Here is a 19,557-nt window from a genome sequence, read left to right on the forward strand (position 1 = left end):
CTCCTCCTCCTCCTTCTCCTCCTCCTCCTTCTCCTCCATCTCCTCCTCCTTCTCCTCCTCTTTTCCCCTTCCATCGCCCCTCCCGCCGCATCTCCTCCTTTTTAGCTCCGTCAAACGCATGCGCAGATGCCAAAAGATCCGAGCAAATCCGATATCCCAACACTTCACCATTTCAAATAATCATTGGAAGGGGTAAAACTGTCCCACTGCTCCATCACGTGATTTCAAGCTTCTAAGGGGTATATAAGTCCCGTTCTCCAACCGAGCATCAGCCATTCGATCTCGATTGGCTCCAACGTTCGCCGGATCATCAGAAGAAAAATCATCATCCAGGAGAAAAAAAAAGCTCATTGCCATCGCAGATGGAAAATTCGAAAGCGAGGGATTGGATCCGTTGATTTATCGGAGGGATTCAATTGATTATTCGTCTGCCGGATTTCCGGTGAAGTTATGTCGAACCGATTGAATTCAGGTGACCAAGGGTTCGAATCGAAAAAAAAATTACGAGATCGATTGAATTCGTTGACGATTGGAGAATTTCTCCTGCTGATGGCATTGGAGAAGTGAGAGGAATCCGCATTCGGAGAGCTTGAGGGAGGGGTGGCGGATTTCTCAAGGTGATTCTTCGATTTATGAAGCATTCCGATTTTTTTTTATCGGTGATTAAATCGAATTTACAGCGTTATCAGGAATTACTGACGTAGGTCAGTGGGGAGGGGAGATTATTAATCAGTAGGAATTGTTTGATAATTCTCTTGAATTCTTCGGAATTCTTTTGATGTTTTCTGAATTCTTTTGAATTCTTTTGAATTATTTTGAATTATTTTGAATTCCTCCGCAGACTCGAACACCTTCAAATTATTGTTCATCGATTTAATAAATTAATTATTTCTTTTAATTCTCCAGTCTTTATCTTGAGGTGCGAATATTTCAATCGTGAGCCTGCCACTGAATTCTTTGTATTGAATGATTATTTTGTTGCTCGTGTCTTTGTTATGTTACAACAGATGTTATATAATTCTACTGCGTATGACAGGGGACAGGGGGTGGGAGGACTTGGGAGTGGGTGGAAAGGGGGGGTTAAGAGGATTTAACGCGCATGCTCGGTGTTTCTCATTGTCGCAATTCTTGTTTGTCACCTCTTTTTTGGGGATTGAAAAATTCAAGATATAAAACGATTCATCTTTATTTGACATGTCAATTTTTTTTCGAGGGCCGTCACTCACTCTTGATTGATTAAGATAAAAAAAACCGTTGAGCCAGTCATTATTTGGGGGTCAACTACTATTGCGTCCCAAAATATGGACAATAATAATAATAACGAAGAAATAAATTTATGCTGAAGAATAAACATCCGTGACAACGCGACCCGTTCAGTAATAATATTCAGTATTCAATAAAAATAACGGAACAGTTCACGTTCGCCATTGGGAATCGGGTTTTTAAAATGGGAATCAAAGAGAATGAGGAAAATAAGAATAAATAAAATGTTTTCAATGCGATAAATGCAGAAAGATCATGTATTTCCAACCAGGGGACACAGTTGACTTCACCCTATCTTTATTTATTTATTCTTATCAATCTTTATTCATGAAAACAGTCTGACCATTACACGAATATATAAACACCAATGATTTCTGAATGTCATTGATTAGTCAACGGTAGAATCGAGTTGGGGATTTCACGTCTTGATGAATGCCACGGAATTAATTGATTTCTTCGGATTGCAATCGCCCGTCTTTTTCTCATCACGATTATTTCCTTGTTCAATTTAATCAAGTAATCACTCGAAGTGATGAATCTCATAGACAATTTATATTGAACTTTGATCTCGATGAATCGTGTTATCTCAATATTCTTGCGATTCTCATTCCTGATTTTTCCAAGGAGAGATCAAAATAAATTCGCAAACAGACGACCCGCGTATTTGATACAGTCAAACAATATTTTAATTATTATCTCGGAGTGTACACGGAAAAAAAATGCGCGCTGCATACGCAGAGAGAAATTCTCGATAAAAATCCAGTGCAGCAGTAGAAAAGTGGAAATTTTCCCTTGTTTTCTCCGTTTTCCTGTTTATGTGTGAATTTCACAGGAATTTGGAAAAGATTCTAGTCATTTGCTTTGGGCATTTAATTTTTTAATTCGGCAATAAAATGAACGTAAATTTCAGTCGTTAAATTAGATTCTCCTGCATCAAGAAAATTTCTAGCTTTCTTGAATTAAATTCCGGCTTAAGTCTCGTTATTGCTCGATGCAGTAATCCTCCAATTAGATCACAGGAGTACTTCGGACTTCTAATTGTTAACGCAATGACATCAAAGGACAATACGAGTGAAAGCGCATGAGAAAGTGAAACGACAGAATCTCGTACGGAAATACCAAAAAAGAAACAGGTTAATGTTTAAAAAATTCCGCCAAGCCCATTTTGCGCCGTGCATGACTGAGAAAAATTATTGAATTCAAAATAAAAATGAATCACTGAAGATTCCAATTAAATGACTCATTACCTTTCGTCAAGAGTTGAAAGAAATTACAGATTTTCCCCCATAAATACCCTTCTCAATGAATATACAAATTATTTATAATTACTTCATAATTATCCACCGAAAATTATTGAATCGAGAAAAAGATTTTTTTATGAAACGATCGAATGCGCGACGAATGGATTTTCTCGCAGGATCGATAACTCCTTCGATAATTCGATGATAAATGAATGGATGTGCATGGAGTAATCTCATTACTCGAATGATCAATGACGAGAGGAGTTTCTTTCATCTCGACCTCGTTAGATCTCCAAATTTGGGCCGTAGCAGTAAATACTGACGAGCGCCATCTCCGTAGCAATTGGAATCGGCAACCTACTAACACACTATCGTTTTGTGTCATCACGAAATCGTGTTCAAGAAACGTTACATACGGAATCAACCAGACTAGTCCATAAGCAATGAGTTCTCAATGCTAAAGCTTTTCACAGGAAGAAAAAAAAAAAATGAGAGCTCAAACGGTGATTCTTTGCCCAAGACTGATGCACCGTTTACGTAACGCCTTTCTTCATCCAAGAAGTTATGAAAAGACCAGAACCTGGAAAAGGTCGAGCATTTCATATCGAGCTCAACATAATGCCAAAGATTATTGTTATGCAATAGAATCTGAGTCGATACCAAAACATTCCAATACATCCCGTTTCATTTTTTAATTTTTCCCTTCTCCTACGAATAATAAATTAATAGGCATGGCTTTCCACCTCTGAGACTGCGTATCTAAATAACTTTAAGGCCCTTTAATTAATATTTTATTGAATTATCAATGATGCTGATGACGTTGATGCGGTGGTGCCCCGACAGCGAATTTGATAATTGTAAAAATCCCACGACGACGGTGTAAATTCTATTCAGACCCCGGTAAATTCATCGTAATCACAATCCTGGTGAATGATTCACACTTCTACCTACGGGTTTCATGGGCTGAATGATTGACCAGTGACCGAGAATTTGTGCAAGTCAGGTCCGAAGTAGTACGTGCGGGGAAACTCGTAGGTGCTCGAGGGTTTTCCCAGTGTCAGGAAATAATAATTTTCGTAATTCTCATTCGCAGTCCGCAATTAATGATATTATTGCAATAAGCAGGGGCAATTAATAAATTGACAAGCCGTCGTATGCAGTATTGAGTATTTTTGTTGGCATTGGAAACAAAAAATAGCGATAAAGGGCAATTTGTTGTTTCTTTTTTTGTTTTTTTTTTTCAATTTGTCTCTGTCGAATGAATTCGATTCGGATGAGATTATTCGATATCTAAAGGTCATCACCATCGGTCTCTCGTTTCCCTTCTCCAACTTCACTACAGTTTCACTCGACATACCGAGTAAAAAATTTACATCTAAAAATTATGCAATTCACATTTCGAAAGTGTCTTTGCTTCATTGCATCCATTTTAGTTACGAAAATTCGATTGATTTTCTTGGTTGATTAATCGTGCATTATCTGCGCAATATAATGATAATAATCACTGTGACTTTTGTTGTTCAATAATACAGAGAACTCGGAAAACATTCCATTCGCATGAAGCAACTAATAATAACAAAACCTTGAACCATTGCAAATTAGTTGAATGAAAAAATAAATGGCTTTCGTTAGTGGATATTTTTGTTTTCCACAGGTTGAAAATGCGAGAGTATATTTTTTTAATCATAATGAAAACCTCGTGTGATGCGACCTCGCGAAATTCATGTCGAGGTCGATGTAGCCTCTCACGAAGTGAATTTAATTCGATCATTTGAAACTGACAACGAATTCCCCCGCGATTAATATTTCCTCCACGTCTCAGTAACTCTTTGATTTTTACCAATACCCACAAAAATTCATGTAACGAATAACCATCAGCACGTGTCAAAGAAGCCACTGGTTCTTGACTTTTCAGCCATCCCACGAACCCGTTAGACAGTTATCAACCTTTCAGACTGGCCCGAGGCTAATTCCGACATGTGGAAATAATTCTCTCATTTTTCTTTGAACCTGTAAATTATTGAATAATAATTGAGGAATTAATGGAATAAAATTTTTCGTGTTCCAGCAATTATCATTTCCATCGTCCCAGTCAAATCATGGATCTGCAGGGTTCACGTTCACCCTGTCTGGGAATCAAGACATGGAGGGTCCCCAGGGTGGTTTTGAGTGCATACAGCAGGCTGGGCACCGAGCCCTGCAGAATCTCGGTGCATTGCCATGCAAAATGCGAATACAGGCGAACGACGATGTGTACGAGACGACTAGACATCGTATGGCGGCGGTCGATCAGAATAACAAGAATAAATGGTTAATATTCACATCTCGTCACATCAATCTTTTAAAAAACTTGTTGAAAAAAAATATTCATCAAGTTTCATCCCAGCATTAAATAAACTTCCCCAATCGTCTTCCACATCACTGACAAAATAATATAAGGACTTGTTCCTTTTCTTTGAATATAATTGATAGATATTCTGGTTGTTTTTACAGCACCAGGGTGATAAAGGCGAGTGGTCCAGACATTGGGCGAAGAGTTAAAGTAAAAAACACAGGTAGAACGATACCACCGCCACCAGCAACATCTAGGCATCGCGAAACAACGAGCATTCCAAGTTCCATGAGTCAATCGTCTAGGCTCATGCCCTCATCGGCAATGCCCCGATCCCATGCCCCGACCCATCCATCCAATCCATCATCTCATCCAACAATAAATTCCACTTCCAATTCATCGCCCTCGTACAAGCCCATCACCAGTAGCAATCCACCAGTGCGTTATCAACCTGAGAAAAAGAATAGTGAGCTTTGCAGAAGGCCTCTGCGAGAAAGACTCATCCATGTACTTGCTCTGAGGCCTTACAAAAAGCCGGAGCTTTATGATCGTCTCAATCGAGAGGGATTGAAGGATCGTGAGAGGAGCGCTATAACGAATATTCTCAAGCAAATAACCAGCATGAAGGATAATGCTTATGTCCTCCAGAGGCACGTGTGGAACGACGTGCAGGAGGACTGGCCTTTTTACACTGAACAGGATAGAGCGACATTGAAAAGGAGAAAACCCCAGAATTTGACACCACCGGGCTCCAGTGATTGCTCAAGTGGTGAGGAAACTCGGGCTTTTCCATTTATTAATTTTTTCTCTTTATTCACAATTCATTTAAAGCTAATGGTTTTTTTTTAATTCAGGAAGTGGTACATCGCCAAATTCAACTCATCCAGGTTCGCCCCCCGCAATAATAGCCCCACCTCCAAATCTGAAACGTCCAGGTTATCACCAAGGTAGCGATGGAATAACGACAAAACGTCTCCGAATATCCCATTACCGTAAGCCAGAGCCAACAAGTGCGACAAGTGGCTCAAGTGCCAATAGAGAAAACACAAGGACACCAAATATTAGTTCTGAAAATGTGATTAAAAATGAAAATAACTGGGACATATCGAGACACCAACAGCGTGAACGCAACGATAATCGTCCTGAGAGATCAACGAATAGTGAAACGACTAGTGGAATAACGAATAATCTGACGAATGTCAACTACGTGAAAAATAAATCATCAACAACACCAACAAGTGATATTGAAGAAGTAATGTTACAATCAAGTGCACGTTACAATCAAGAAATAATTCCATCGAGTGCTGCTACTAGTAGAAATCAATTGCAAAGTAATTACAAAATGTCAGTAAGTGATAACAGTGATTATAAACCAACTACGAGTGGTAGTTATAGAGCTAGTCCTGGTGGTAACGGTGGTAGGAAGGATGATCGTGGTCGTAATGATAAGGAGAGGGATATGCGGAGGGAGCGTGAACAACATGATAAAGTTGAACAATGTGAAAGGGATAATAGTGCGTCTGGTGGAAATTCCTGCAATGAATTATCTGGTGTTGGTGCTTCCAATTTGACTGCTAGCAGTACAACACCCCATTCATCATCACCAGGTGTTACTTCTGGGGATGCTGAGGAGTCACCAATTGATTGGGCAGTGTAAGTCCCTTTTTTGTTAATTTTCGTTGCCTTTTTGGGGAAAATTCCGATAAACTATCACATCAGGGATTTTTTTCATTTTTTTTTTACAGGGAATTCCCTCCAATTAGAACCCCCGAGGAGAAAGTCCGTTACAAAGCAATATGGACCAGGGAGCATCCTGCCTACATGGAGATGTACGATCGAATTGCCAAGGAAGTTACATTAATTCATCATCTGAATGCACTTAAAGAAAAAGAATTAGAAAAGGGGAATAAGGAGAAAGCCAAGGTAAATAAAGGAATCATTAGAGCCGAGAGAAATGATTTGTTTGAATAACGTTTACCTGGATCAAATAAATCAATTGGGTGTGTAATTGAATTTTTTTTTTTAATGCATGAAAAATTATTTTGGTTTTTATCCTCAGGCAATTTCTCAACAAATTCATGCTCAATATTACCACGTCAGAAGTGAACACTCGATACGAAGAAAAAAATACAATGAACTCCACGCAAAATTAACTCAAATAAAAGACATGGTCGAAGACTGGGATTTACGGTTAATAAATCGCGAGGACACTGGAATGGGATCCTGCGATGATCACATCAGAAATGACGATAGATTGAGATACTGACATAAACTCCAATCACCAATAAAACAGTATAAGGAATCTGATTCATGGAATAATCGATACGTTACGGAGATATTTGCATTTTAATTTGAGATGAGAGAAAACAACAAAAAAAAAAATACATCCAGTGTTATCGATTGATGATATATTTCAAAGTGAAGATGAATTATTATCAAATCAAACTAATTATTCCTGTAGCGTCACTCGAGATGCCATTTAACTGCTAAGGGAAGAAAAACACATGAATAATTAATGAAGAGCAAAATGTTTCTCCAGCAACAATCTGGAGAATCAAGTGAAAACCGGTGACAATCGGTATCAACCGATGCAGTGAAAATTGTTTGTTAATTCCATCCGGTTTCCATGTGTCCACGATTAAATAAAAATACAGCGTTATCTATATTTGTTGATCAGTGAGCACGTCCGAGTGTATCGTCCATTGAAGAAGTTGTGAATAAAGTGTTACGAGCTGATGATTTCCATTGGATTCACTGGAACAAAGTGAAAGACGTGATTTACCTGTCGTGAGTATGTACGACGGATTATCCGCGTTCATCCAATTAACTCATTATCCGGAGACACTCCATATCAAAAGGAATCATCGGTGGACACGAGGATCTTGTTCTATCGACTCTGCTTATGAATTTTGTTTTCATCTTATCATTAAAAATAAATCATTAAAATGAAATAGAAAAATCAACCAAATCCGAAAAAAAAAAATTAATAGTAAATGGATCAACTATATCGATATTACACGGTGACGCAACTGTGCCAATAGAATGTACATTAAAATGAAATTTAGGGTAATTAGGGGGTTAAACGATTATTAATTGAGGTGATAACAGCAGCCAATGTCTACTTGACGGTAATAATAATTTTATATAGGAGAAGGGGATTTAACGTTTAGAGATAATTGTAAGATTCGTGTATGAAGTATTGAATTAGTTTGGGAACAGTTTGTTTTATTTTATTACGAATAATCCAATAATTAGAGGGGATTGATTGGATGATTGTAGGCGTTGTACAGGATTGAGTGGTCGTTCGGTTGTTTTATTGTTAGTTGGTATTTCCTCTCTATATTGATTACCAATCGTTTTGCTCTGATGAAAATTATTCATTTTACTGTTCCAGATTATTTTTAATCTTTGTTTTTTTTTTTTTTTTGAGTAGTGATTGGTTGATATGAGGTTATTCATTAAGTTTTTGTTCACGAACAATCGGATGTAATGCCAAATTCTCAATGAGACATTTCTTATCCATTTTGATGATAAATTATTTTTTTCTTTGAATGCATCTTCCAATATTATCGAACACTAAATTTCTACGATCAATTCTTTATTATGCAATGTCCATAGTGATTGTTGTTGATTTGATTTTGATTATTCATTTCTATCGATTGGTGAAGTGGTGGAATGTAATTGTCGAATCGAGGGAAATGTATCTTTGAAGGAAAAAATCGGTGGACAATCACCAGAAAATGGTCTGTACGATTATAATTTTCCACTTCATCGAATTCACGCACACGTCGAAATTGTTTGGGACTTTTGTTGCTCATTAATGGTATAATTAGATAATGATGTGCAAACTCGTTTGGGTTGTGCAAAAATGGGATGAAAAATGTGAGGTTACGTTAGAAATCGTTTAGGATAAATTACCGATTATTTGTGAGATGATATTAATAGAAGACTTCCTCTTTTGAACTTACACAAATAATTCGTGGAAAATTAAAAGAAAGTAGTAGTTAAGGGATTTATTTTTTTTTCTCAGAGGGGAAAAGACTAATGTGTTGATATGTTGATGGAATTTTTAGCCTGTTATGATGTGTTGTGGCACAATGAGTACATTTATGACTCTTTTTTTTTCTGATAGATAAAATTATTCACACGCTTTTTTGAAATTTATGCAATATTTTCCGTGTGTAAAGCCCAGGTGCCAAAGTTTTCAGGTGTCACTTGTTGTGATTTGTCAGATCTGTCTCAATTGGACAATATGATCTAAAGTATAGTCGTTACAGACTAGTGACGGAAAGACAGAAAATGGGAAAAGCTTGTTCTCTCTGATTAATTGAAAAGAAAAACCACTTAGGAAAATTCTTTCTTTGACTGATGAAAATTATAATTGGAAATTTAGCGAAATTAAAAGCTGATTAGATGAGATTATCATCAAAATTTATCATCACTTTCCAATAGTAAAAACAGAAAGTGATGAGTTATTTGTTTTTCGTAGGGAATAACTTAATCAATGTAACTTTCAAGTGCCAATTGTAATGAAAGCAAGACTAACGATACGACCATATTATACATATTATATTGTGTAACAATTGTATCTGATTGAGGAAATACGGAACCAATCGAATGAATCAAAAGAAAGCAGCTGAAAGTGATAGAATCTGGGTAAAAAATAAATTGGCAATGAAGAATGAGTCGTGCTCTGCACAAAGTGCCTCAGTTTCACGAATGTAAACAAATGAATAGCTCGGAGGCAAACTAGAAAAAAAAAAATTTATATCCTCTAATTCTCGTGTTGAACGTTACCATAAATAAATTTGTAAGATGAATAATCTTGTTTACTACGGAGAGAAACATGAGGCTCGAATGAGCGCTCGAATCGTAGAGAAAATAATAATATAAGTTGAAGCGCGAACGAACAGATGAAAAGTCATATGTAATGAATAGAAAATTAATTTTTCTTCTCTGATTAGATGAAATATCTCAATAAATTTGTCACCAAGTACATTAATTATGGGAATAAGGCATGATAAAAGTTTCGTCCTTCGATAATCAAATATCCTGTCCAGTTTTACACTTTTTAAAAAAATGAATAGTGCATCAGCAAAATGTCTAGTTCCCACGTGTAATCTTACTTCAGCATTTTTGCTGACAATACAAATGTACATAGGCAGCCTCAATTCACCATGTTGTAAATATTCTGCATCTGAGGGAGTCAGTGCGCTAAAGTTAACATTTAAAAAATTACAAACTCCAGATAAACCATTTATTAACATTTTTTTTTCGTTACTCATAAAAATTATTTCAGACTGAAAATTGATTTTTTAGTTGATGGTTCATTGATATCTGAACTCCCTTGTGCATTTACCCTTTCGCCGAACATTAATATACCGTAGAATCCCGTTATAGCCGCACCTTTCCTCAATTTCTGTTTTCCGGTGAAGAATTAAAGTCGAAAAATAAATACGCGGGATTATAACGGGACTCTCCTGTATCCCAATATCAATTTATTAATGGAAAAAAATTCGGAAATATCATATCAAATCGAGAATTCTAGATATTTTCAAATTTAAATGTCAAACATTTTGATTTTAACGTGCACATCACTGGAGCTTCAATACTGATAATAAACTAGCGGAAGAAAGAGAAGAATCATATTCATTAACTGTATTAAATAATTCTTTTTGACTGTGATGATATTATAATTAAAGTACAACAATTAATTTCTCTTCTCAAACGCAATTGCTGTAGTAATTTCAAATGACTTTTCTCGAACACAAAAATTTCATTTCGAGACTCAAATCAATTCGAAACATCAGGCACTGAATTATCACTTAATTTAAAAAATTATCAAGTTTTTCCCTGTAAGTTCTGTAATTGTGTCTACTCAAAAAAAAAAAATCCCAAAATCATCAGCTCTGCCATCCCACTCCTCAAATCACCAATCAAATATTGACCATCATTCATTAACAGCTGACTTTAAGTTGTGATTATCTTCGATTCTCCAATAGTTTGATTAATTAATTTCCCATCTTCCCCTTTAAAAAAAAAATAACACTGTATGCGTCACTGTTTCATAATTCATAGCGAAGAAAAAGCTGAGGAAAAAAAATTCGTGAATGATTAATTTTAGTTCTAGCTCTAGAGAAAAATGACTTCAGAGTCGATGAAAAGGCACTTCCGTGGATGATTATTAATCTAATTAAAAAGAAAGCCATTGGCCTGGTACCAGCGTGGACGTTAAGTTACCGGTCACCATTGTTTATTCATTAATTATTATTTAAATGTGTGTTATTATTTGATTTAATTGTTAAAGCGATACGATAAGAAATTTGATGAAAGATGGGAATAACTACTACGTGTAGATGAACAAGAAAAGCCCCTCCCTTTTTCTTGAGAGATAAAAAAAAGTAACAAACAATGTTTTAATGACGACGACTGCATTGCTCCCCTGACAAAGGCTCGTATATTCATTATATATAGTTGTATTTGCAATTATTACCTATATTAATATTCATTACTTAAAGTAACAATGAAATAAAAAAAAATTAAACAAAAAATGAAAATAAACAAAAAAACGGATATAGCTGATAATTTTTTTAATGAAATGAACATTAATGGGGACTTGAAAATTATTGGATTATTTAATCGACAAGTCCATGCGATTATTAATTATTATTTTGTCTCGATTGCCGCAAATTCAAAAGTTATGGTTAATTGAAATTTTTGCGATTCTGTCACATCACAACAAAGCTGTGATAATTATTATCTTGAGTTATTCATTGGTCAATTTTTTTTTTTCAATTTAGGAGAAGAATTTTGCAATCGAGTGGTGAGACTTGATTTTATTTCAAATTCAGAAAAACATTTGTAACTGAGAAAAATGAAATTCCATGTCTCATCACTGGATTAGACTTAATGATGAATTAATCGACGAAGTAATGAGTGGAAAATGTGATATATCTCTCGCCACTCACACGAAACTTTGGAATTCGTTTAAGGCCGTTTGTAAATAATATAATTAATGAAAGCCTTCGAGATATTTTCGTGCACTGCACAAAAATGGAAAATAGACGGAAAATAATGAGAGTTCAGGGGGAATGCCAATTGATAAATTATTACTGATCGTAATTTTATTGGAAATTTGTGGCAATCGATGGCGTCAGGTGAACGAAAAATATTCAAACTTTCGATTATGCTTCCATGAATTTTCATCGTCCCTCTGAGATGCTTCTTTTATTTCTATTCGAATTTGTTTGTGCATTCTTATTACTTGAGAGTTTCAGAGAATCAAGAGGAAAGAGATAACAATTAGAGATTGAAGAGAGAAATGATGTTGATAGATGGAGAATAAATTCATTTAAGATTCTGTTGGGGTCGGAGAATTGGAATGATTGAGGGATTTGGAAAGTAGAGAATGAGGAATTCATTGGCAAGAGTTCAAACATAAAACCAATTTTTTCTTCTTTATTTCTCACCGCGGAATGGACTTGATCAATGAAGTGTCATCCATTAATTCCTAAATGAATTTAAAAAAAAATGAAATTGAGGGGAAAACACCGGTTTTTTGTTTGCGCTCTTGTGAGGGATGGAAAAACGCTAATAAATAATATCACAAATGCGTTAAAAATCGTAATCCCTTACATATAATAATTTGGGCAGAATATTTTTATTTTTTTATTCGAAAATATAGACATTCAGTCGATTTTTCATTAACTTAATTTTTTGAATTTTTCAATTCCAACGAAATAAATCATTAGAAATTCTGTCCAAAAAATATGAGTTTAAAAAAATAAAAAGAACAGAGTAAGAATGAATGTTCAAACTTGCCAGACGCATTGCACAATGCACAATGAAGATGAATAACGGTGAATGAAAGAAATAAATATAAAAAAAGATCGATAAATTATGGAATCAACCGGATACACGCTGTAAAAGAAACGTTTCACAAGATATTGATGTATATATTTTAAGTTTGTATTATAAATATCTCTCCGACTTAATTTGTATGAAATGGAGAATATCATTAAAATGATCAATGAAGAACCCAGTGGAATTATTCCCCATCACCTCAGAAATTTCCCTAATAAATTACCGCCAAATCCTTCATCGAATTCTCTTTATTTATTTGATTGAGTACCAATCATTAAACGTGAATATTCCATATTTCTCCATCGTAAGAGAAAAGAGTAAAAAATTTTCTTTACATCTTATAAAATATGTACACAATTGCTGGTTCCAATGATTCATAGCAAAAATATGATTGATCATTCTAGAATAATAATAAAAATCACCGAGTAATAGTAACCCTGTACAGAATATTGAATTGCAATAAATTATGAATAATATATACAAACGTTCCGTATGCAAGTGCCTGCGTATGGAATCATTAATTAAACGATCGATTAATTCATTAAAAAAAAAACTAGATTTGTCCTGTAAATATCTCCCATTATGTAAATATATTAACCCTTAGATACTTGAGCATGAATTAAGACTGACAAAACACATTTTGGTGAGAGCTAAAATTGTTAAATAAATTTACGATTCACTGTCATCAGCTGGAGCTGTTGAGTTGTCATTATTTTTATAAGCCGAGAAGAATGCGAGTGCCTTCATGAGTTGATAGCTTTTGCTAATGGGAATATTGCTGTCGTACAAATTTCGAGAATTTTTGCAGTCGACGTAAAATGACCAATTGCATTTTAAAATAGTTTGATCGAACAGAGTGGACTCTGGACAGAGAAAGCTCTTCATTATCAAGCCCTCGTCGATTAAAGCGCAGACATGGAATACCATGCAGCCTAAATCCTCATCTGCATAGAGACCAGGGAAATGCTTTTGATCTCCACAATAAAAACTCGTGTCCGGAAGATCGACACGACTTGCAAAATGATCATCAAAATTCTTGTCATATCCCATTGGGTAATACTCCCGGGGTGCATTCATCACTTTTGTCGTCCCAGCATTGTTATAATTTCTGTAATTAAACAATTCCATTCTTTTCATAATTACCCTTAATTACCCTAAAAATTTCAAGGTGAAGACAACGAATAGAGTGATTTCTCACGTTTTGACTGGAGAATGGGTGGAGGTGGTGGTGGTTGTAGGTGCTGTTGTCGGCCCCTGATGCTTCTCCATCAATTGCTTCTGCCTCAATAAAATGGCTGCCTCCAGGGCCTCCAGGGTGATATTACTCGCCTCCGACAGGGCCTTGAGAGATGTCCCCATCTCCTGAATCGGTCCCAACCCCGGCCAAGACTGTTGATCAAAAGTCTGTCGTTTTTCGTTCTGCTGTTTCAACAATTGAGAATTTTCTGGAGAAGCTCCTGGATTCAGCGACTGGAGTGTCATTAAATTGACGGTTGCAGCCATTTCCTCGGTGGGCAAGGGAAGCTGACGATACGAGCCATGAATATCGACAATATTGTACACCATTTTTTTAATAACAATTATAAAAAATTACCTGATTAAAATCATCTTTGGGAACCTCATTGACAGAATCCACCAGCAAAGTTTGACTGTTACTCAAACGATTCGTAAGTTGAGCTGATGACGGTGGCATCGTAACGAATGCAGGTAAATTGGTATCTCTAATTAAAATTCCAGGTATCGGTTGCATTTTTGTGATTTTTCCAATGACCGCAGCTTCGGAGGGTGAGATACCCGTGGCAATGTTGATTGCTGGTGTGTACACTGGAGAATTGCCCACTGAAATCATCCCCTGAGGCATCTGAAATCAACAATTAATTTTCCTGAATCTGCCAGGTCAGTGTAATCATAAATTCACCTGTATCCTCTTCGTTTGCAAATTCACCGATTGCCGCTGCTGCATCAATTTCTGCTTGTTGGCAGCTTCCTGCTGCTGCTTCTGCTCCTTGAGTATCTGAAGAGCAAGTGCTTCCTGCTGGAGCCTCTGCTGCTGACGATTATTAATCTCCTGTTGAATTCTCTGCTGTTGCATCGATATTTTTTGCTGCATTAGCATTTGCTGATGGTGAACAGCTGGATCTTGTAATGGAGCTAGTGAAGGGGCTGGAATTGTTTTCAAGGCCGTCGTGTTGTGTTGTACAACTAGTCTCTGGTGTTCTGGTTGAGGGGCCATTGGTCGACTTGCACCTGGGGGCAGGGGCTTGAATGGTGGTACCACTCGGGAATTTTGAGATATCTGTCGAGTATCAGCACTTGGAGATCCCTGTAATAGGACAATCACCAGATAATCGTTTAATTCAATTTAATCACCTCATTTTAGGTGTGATAAAAATTACCCCATTTGTTATTCCGATGAAATTCGCCTGTCCAGCATGAACACTTCTCCTTTTACTTGCCTCCAGATTCGAAAGAGACTCTCGAAATCCGAGTTCATCTCCAACACTGAAGCCTGCGAATATCGAAATCACCAGGGGATAATCAATGAAATTGTCGGGATGCGTTGCATGAAATAAAATACTCATTACGCAATCGTCATTGTGTCACCGTAACACCGCATGACTGGATGATGATCGCAGGTCAGTTCTGCTTTTTCCTCAAGTTTTTATTTTATTTTACATGCCCCAGATTAAGAATTCCAGAATTGGGTTAGATACAATGAATAATTAATGATTTACCATGGATTCTTGTTTTTATTTTTCAACTTGAAAGAGAAGTGGAACAATTAGCCTTGCGTTGATGGGTGCGTGCAGTATTTATAGTGTTATTGAATAATTGGTGAAAGAGGTGAAGAAATATTATCAGAATAATTATCAGAATGATTATAAACAAATTTTTGGTGTCGCGTAAAAAATCTATGGAGATAGGAAGACGCGCAATAAATTTTTTATGCGTTTAGAGAAACAAATAGAACCTGTTATCCACTACTATGGGCTATTCAAATTAGCTAATATTTAAATAATAATGTTGTAATCACACATGCTAATGAAGTTGACCTTCTGGTTCTTGACATCGCGGTATAAATTGGGGTCAAGCCAATGAATATTTTCAATTTTTTCCTCACAGGTCGTTTTCACTCCGGGAAATGGTGGATTAGTTCGACAAATATGTAATTTAAAGTGACTATCAACAAATATGGTCTTAAAGTGATAAAATAATCGTCGACAAGAGCCTTTTTTAACAGAAAATGAATGGATACTCCAGTAGCGAAGCGATGAGGCGATTTCAATTTCTTTTTCTGTAATATCTGCAAAATTAAAGGAGATATAAAAATTTTTGTAATAACCTTTATTGTGGCTCTGGATTAGATCGACAAAAAAGGTAATGACGTAAATTTTGATTTCTCCCTTCATTCTGCAGATATTTACTGTTAAGCGATTGGTAGTGATTATGGAGCACCTGCAGTTTGAAGATTAATCTCCTTCACCAATTTGGCTACATGAATTTTGAATCGGTCGTGTTTGTCGATGCAATCTGTTAAAAGATCGAGTTATTTTGATGTTTAAAAGTCGGACACTCACCGAGGCCGACGTATCCCTTGACACCCCCGAGATTTCGCACCCGGAAGAGACCGGATTTTTTGAAGGCACAGTTAAGAGTAAAACCAAACTCTGATTCCAGGACACATGTGCCTAATGTCTCTCGCCATGTACATCCTAGAAAATATCTTCTTATATTGTTGATAATATTCAACGATAAACACGGATCCTCGATTGTTAATACTCATACTCTGTGCTATTATCTTGCTTTGAGAATTGTTATTAAGCCGTCGATGTCAATGTGGAATTTATCGATGGATTGATTGGCCTAGGGGAGAACAGCACGTTTTAACGAGTTAATCATATGTTGATAACAATTATGTCACATATTTCCGATTAGTTCGAGTCGTAACTCGATAAATTTCGTTTTCCATCCACTTATCAGTTAATGAGTGAGAGTGAAATTATCATTTTCCTTTCTGCGCTGCAAGATATTTTATTACCAGGTAACACATTTTCTTCTAATGATAGCCCTTTAGTTTCAAGTATCAATTCTCCTGATGAGTTTTATGATTGACAGAATGGGGAGAGAAAATAATTTACCGCACGTCAGTGAAAATCGTAACGATGAAAATAACGAAAATAAAGGAATAGTAATTAATGTGCAGTTAAATGCACGGTAATTCATGGGATTTTTTTGATTGATTATTCTTCCGGTAGAATTCGTCAAACTTGAGGAGAGGAAACAGGTAGATTGGAGGTGTGCCGTAACCTAGTAACCCAGTTAAAAAAACATTACTAGTGAACAACGCACTGACACACTGTTAAAAAACTACTTTCATCCCGATGGGTGACGAATCGCCGGAATTTTTCAATGGGACAAAGGTCTTTCACCGTATGCTGATGAGGAATCATTAAACACGACGAGTTCACGTGTTTCTCACAAATCCCACAATCTCAAGAACAGTAACTCTTCTCCATTCCGATTGTTTATCGAAAAAAATTATCTTACGAATTATGCATCACCCGTGTCGGTATGCTCATCAATAATAACGGTTACGTAATAATTATTTGAGAATTCTTAAAAATATATTCACGTGTGGAATTGGAATTTCGGTTTGGGCTGGGGAATTATTTATTAATTTGCGTAGAGGAGCTGTTAAGAATCGTGTGGCAACTCATACCTATCATCGAATGAATAAATTTTTCATTTCGAATGGAATATAAAGCTGGGGGATTGGAAAAATAACAGCATGCGCATAGAAATATTTCATAACACTTCGCTAAATTGCGACATCAATTTTTCTCTTAATAGTTTTTTGGGAATTTTTATCTCCATCCTTGAAGGTGATTTTCGGTAATTGTAATTAATACTATGGAATTTTTCCATCAATTAAAATTAAAAAATCATAATGTACAACAAAAATGATGAAATTATAATTCTAGTAAAATTTGTTATGAAAATTATCTTATTTTCACGACAATATTGTAAAGTGAAAATAGCAACTTTTTTAATTTTTCACTGAAATCTCAGGGGAAATTTTGCTATTAAATATTTCTCTCCGTTGAAGTTATTTTTCTCACGTATTCAACAGCTTCATAATTCCCCCATCATTCAAAATTGACGGATGGTGATAAAATAATAAAAGGGAAACAATTAAAATGTTACAAGATATTGGTGTTCGGTAATTACCATATATCAGTTATTATCCTTTCGGTTTCACACGAGAGTATGAAAATGGTAGGTGCTATAAAAAGTGGAATAATTACCGTGATAATTCCACTGGGATAGAGAATTTTATCCCCGAGTTAATGCACGAGTTTTGGCACGCCATTGGAGTTTTACAACAAATCCACTGTCTCCTTTTTCATTAATAGTTACTTTCGATGATATTCGACCCATTTTTACAGTTGACTACATCAAGTGATTTATGCACCGGAAATTATTCACTTGATTTCCACTTTCTAGTTCAATAGACGTCCAAGAATCTGCGTGCATGATTACGTTATAATTTTCTTAATCTTTTGAAGACCTGTCAATCAGAATTCCTGGATGACTCTGAACCCCTGAACCTCTGAAGATGATTAATCTTTCAACCATATTTGTCAGCACTGATGATCACGGAAATAATTTCAACGTAAAAGACTTTATTTGGAAATAGAGGAAAGCTGCTATTAATTTTTCCATCACATGCAATAATATTTTATCACAGAGAGAAATTTACAGTAAAATTCACCCTGAGGTTTAGTAAATATTCTGTTAAACAATAGTAATTCTTCATGATTCCCCAGTTGTTTGTACAATTAACTATAAATTTTTCCGGTTATTAATAGCGAGAGTAGATTTATCTTACATAAATTCAATCCACAACGTTAGTTGAAGTCGTAAGTCGTTAAATAGTCCAGAAAGTCTGTGTAAAGAGTCCATAGGCTGAGAATCTTAATATAAATAATAACAATCGGAAGATGAAATCGGTGAGAGAGATGATAGCACAGAATTCAGTATGTGAAATATTGTAGTTGCATTTTACAAGGCGTTGCATAAAAATTGAAGATTTATTTTCCATTTCAATTTCTTAATATGAGAAAATTCATATTTTTATTCATCGATATATTTATACACAATACAACAATTTTATACAAATTATTTTGCGTACATTAAAATTCAATTACTGATGGCATTGAGGAATTTTGTGTCTTCAGAATAATCGCGCATCAATCATTATCTATAATTATTTCATTAGATCACGAATAAATGTTATAAAACGCGATGAAAACGTGCGCACCTTACGGTACTTATCCTGCATCTACCGTTTCAAAAAGAGCAACTGCAATTTTCGCAATTTAATAACGGTAAATAGCTTCAATAAATTTTTCCCCGAAAAATTTACCGATGCTTAATCAAATCCTCAATAAAAATTAAAGTTGAGTAAAATGAATTTTACGTACCAGTGACTAAAAGTAGAAAAGTTGTGGTAATAAACTTCATGACTGATCCAGTTTATCGCTGAGTAAAAAATCAGGCGCTCAAATAATTCCAACGAAATTAACAGAACATTAACTTATTGTTGATAATATTACTATTATAAGTATTGTAAGGGACCGCGGGAACTTTAATTATTGGAGTGTTTGGGGATATTTAATCGGGAAAATTTAATCTGAATTTTATCCAGATTTGAACTTGCGAGTTACCCCGACGCTGTTGCACTCACTAATACCGCAATGACCATCGAGAAGAGAGTCGCCTGGACAACTTTCAGCCCATAATACCCCACCATTTACCCGTATTTCTTATTTCGATGGTATTAGTGCTTCTGATACG

The 19,557-nt window shown here is 35.7% G+C and overlaps 2 protein-coding genes across 4 annotated transcripts in view; one reads left to right on the forward strand and one right to left on the reverse strand.

Moving 5' to 3' along the window:
- Su(Tpl) (Suppressor of Triplolethal) overlaps window positions 1-10,728 on the forward strand; it is a 25,497-nt gene extending 14,769 nt beyond the window's left edge. Inside the window, exons 1-6 of one of the 2 annotated variants that reach the window (XM_011311568.1) lie at window positions 287-617; window positions 4,573-4,814; window positions 4,998-5,605; window positions 5,691-6,489; window positions 6,582-6,759; window positions 6,896-10,728. In XM_011311568.1, the coding sequence (XP_011309870.1) occupies window positions 4,648-4,814; window positions 4,998-5,605; window positions 5,691-6,489; window positions 6,582-6,759; window positions 6,896-7,102 (1,959 nt within the window). In that variant the 5' untranslated portion in view covers window positions 287-617; window positions 4,573-4,647 and the 3' untranslated portion in view covers window positions 7,103-10,728. Of the gene's footprint in view, window positions 1-286; window positions 618-4,572; window positions 4,815-4,997; window positions 5,606-5,690; window positions 6,490-6,581; window positions 6,760-6,895 lie in introns of those variants that run through there. The other variant, XM_011311567.1, reaches the window with a different exon arrangement.
- Window positions 10,729-12,553: 1,825 nt separating this feature from the next.
- Window positions 12,554-19,493, reverse strand: mtg (mind the gap). 2 transcript variants are annotated; one of them, XM_011311569.1, is made up of 7 exons: window positions 19,185-19,493; window positions 16,278-16,412; window positions 15,096-15,208; window positions 14,618-15,022; window positions 14,294-14,560; window positions 13,898-14,223; window positions 12,554-13,807 (listed from the first exon to the last, which is right to left on the reverse strand). In XM_011311569.1, exons 1-7 carry the CDS (start codon window positions 19,222-19,224, stop codon window positions 13,369-13,371), a joined length of 1,725 nt encoding a protein of 574 aa, XP_011309871.1. In that variant the 5' UTR covers window positions 19,225-19,493; the 3' UTR covers window positions 12,554-13,368. The 2 variants fall into 2 exon arrangements, with proteins under 2 accessions (XP_011309871.1, XP_011309872.1); XM_011311570.1 differs by lacking the exon at window positions 16,278-16,412.
- Between the last annotated feature and the right edge of the window lie 64 nt (window positions 19,494-19,557).

The sequence above is a fragment of the Fopius arisanus genome, unplaced genomic scaffold (assembly GCF_000806365.1).
Source record: "Fopius arisanus strain USDA-PBARC FA_bdor unplaced genomic scaffold, ASM80636v1 scaffold00090, whole genome shotgun sequence".
NCBI lineage: Eukaryota > Metazoa > Arthropoda > Insecta > Hymenoptera > Braconidae > Fopius > Fopius arisanus.

Coding starts and splice junctions, on each gene's coding strand:
- mtg (XM_011311569.1), bottom strand. CDS start 19,224: ATGAAGTTTATTACCACAACTTTTCTACTTTTAGTCACTG. Junction 16,413..19,184: donor TTTTCTACTTTTAGTCACTG/GTACGTAAAATT, acceptor GATATTTTCTAG/GATGTACATGGCGAGAGACA. Junction 14,224..14,293: donor CCAAAGATGATTTTAATCAG/GTAATTTTTTAT, acceptor TCGTATCGTCAG/CTTCCCTTGCCCACCGAGGA.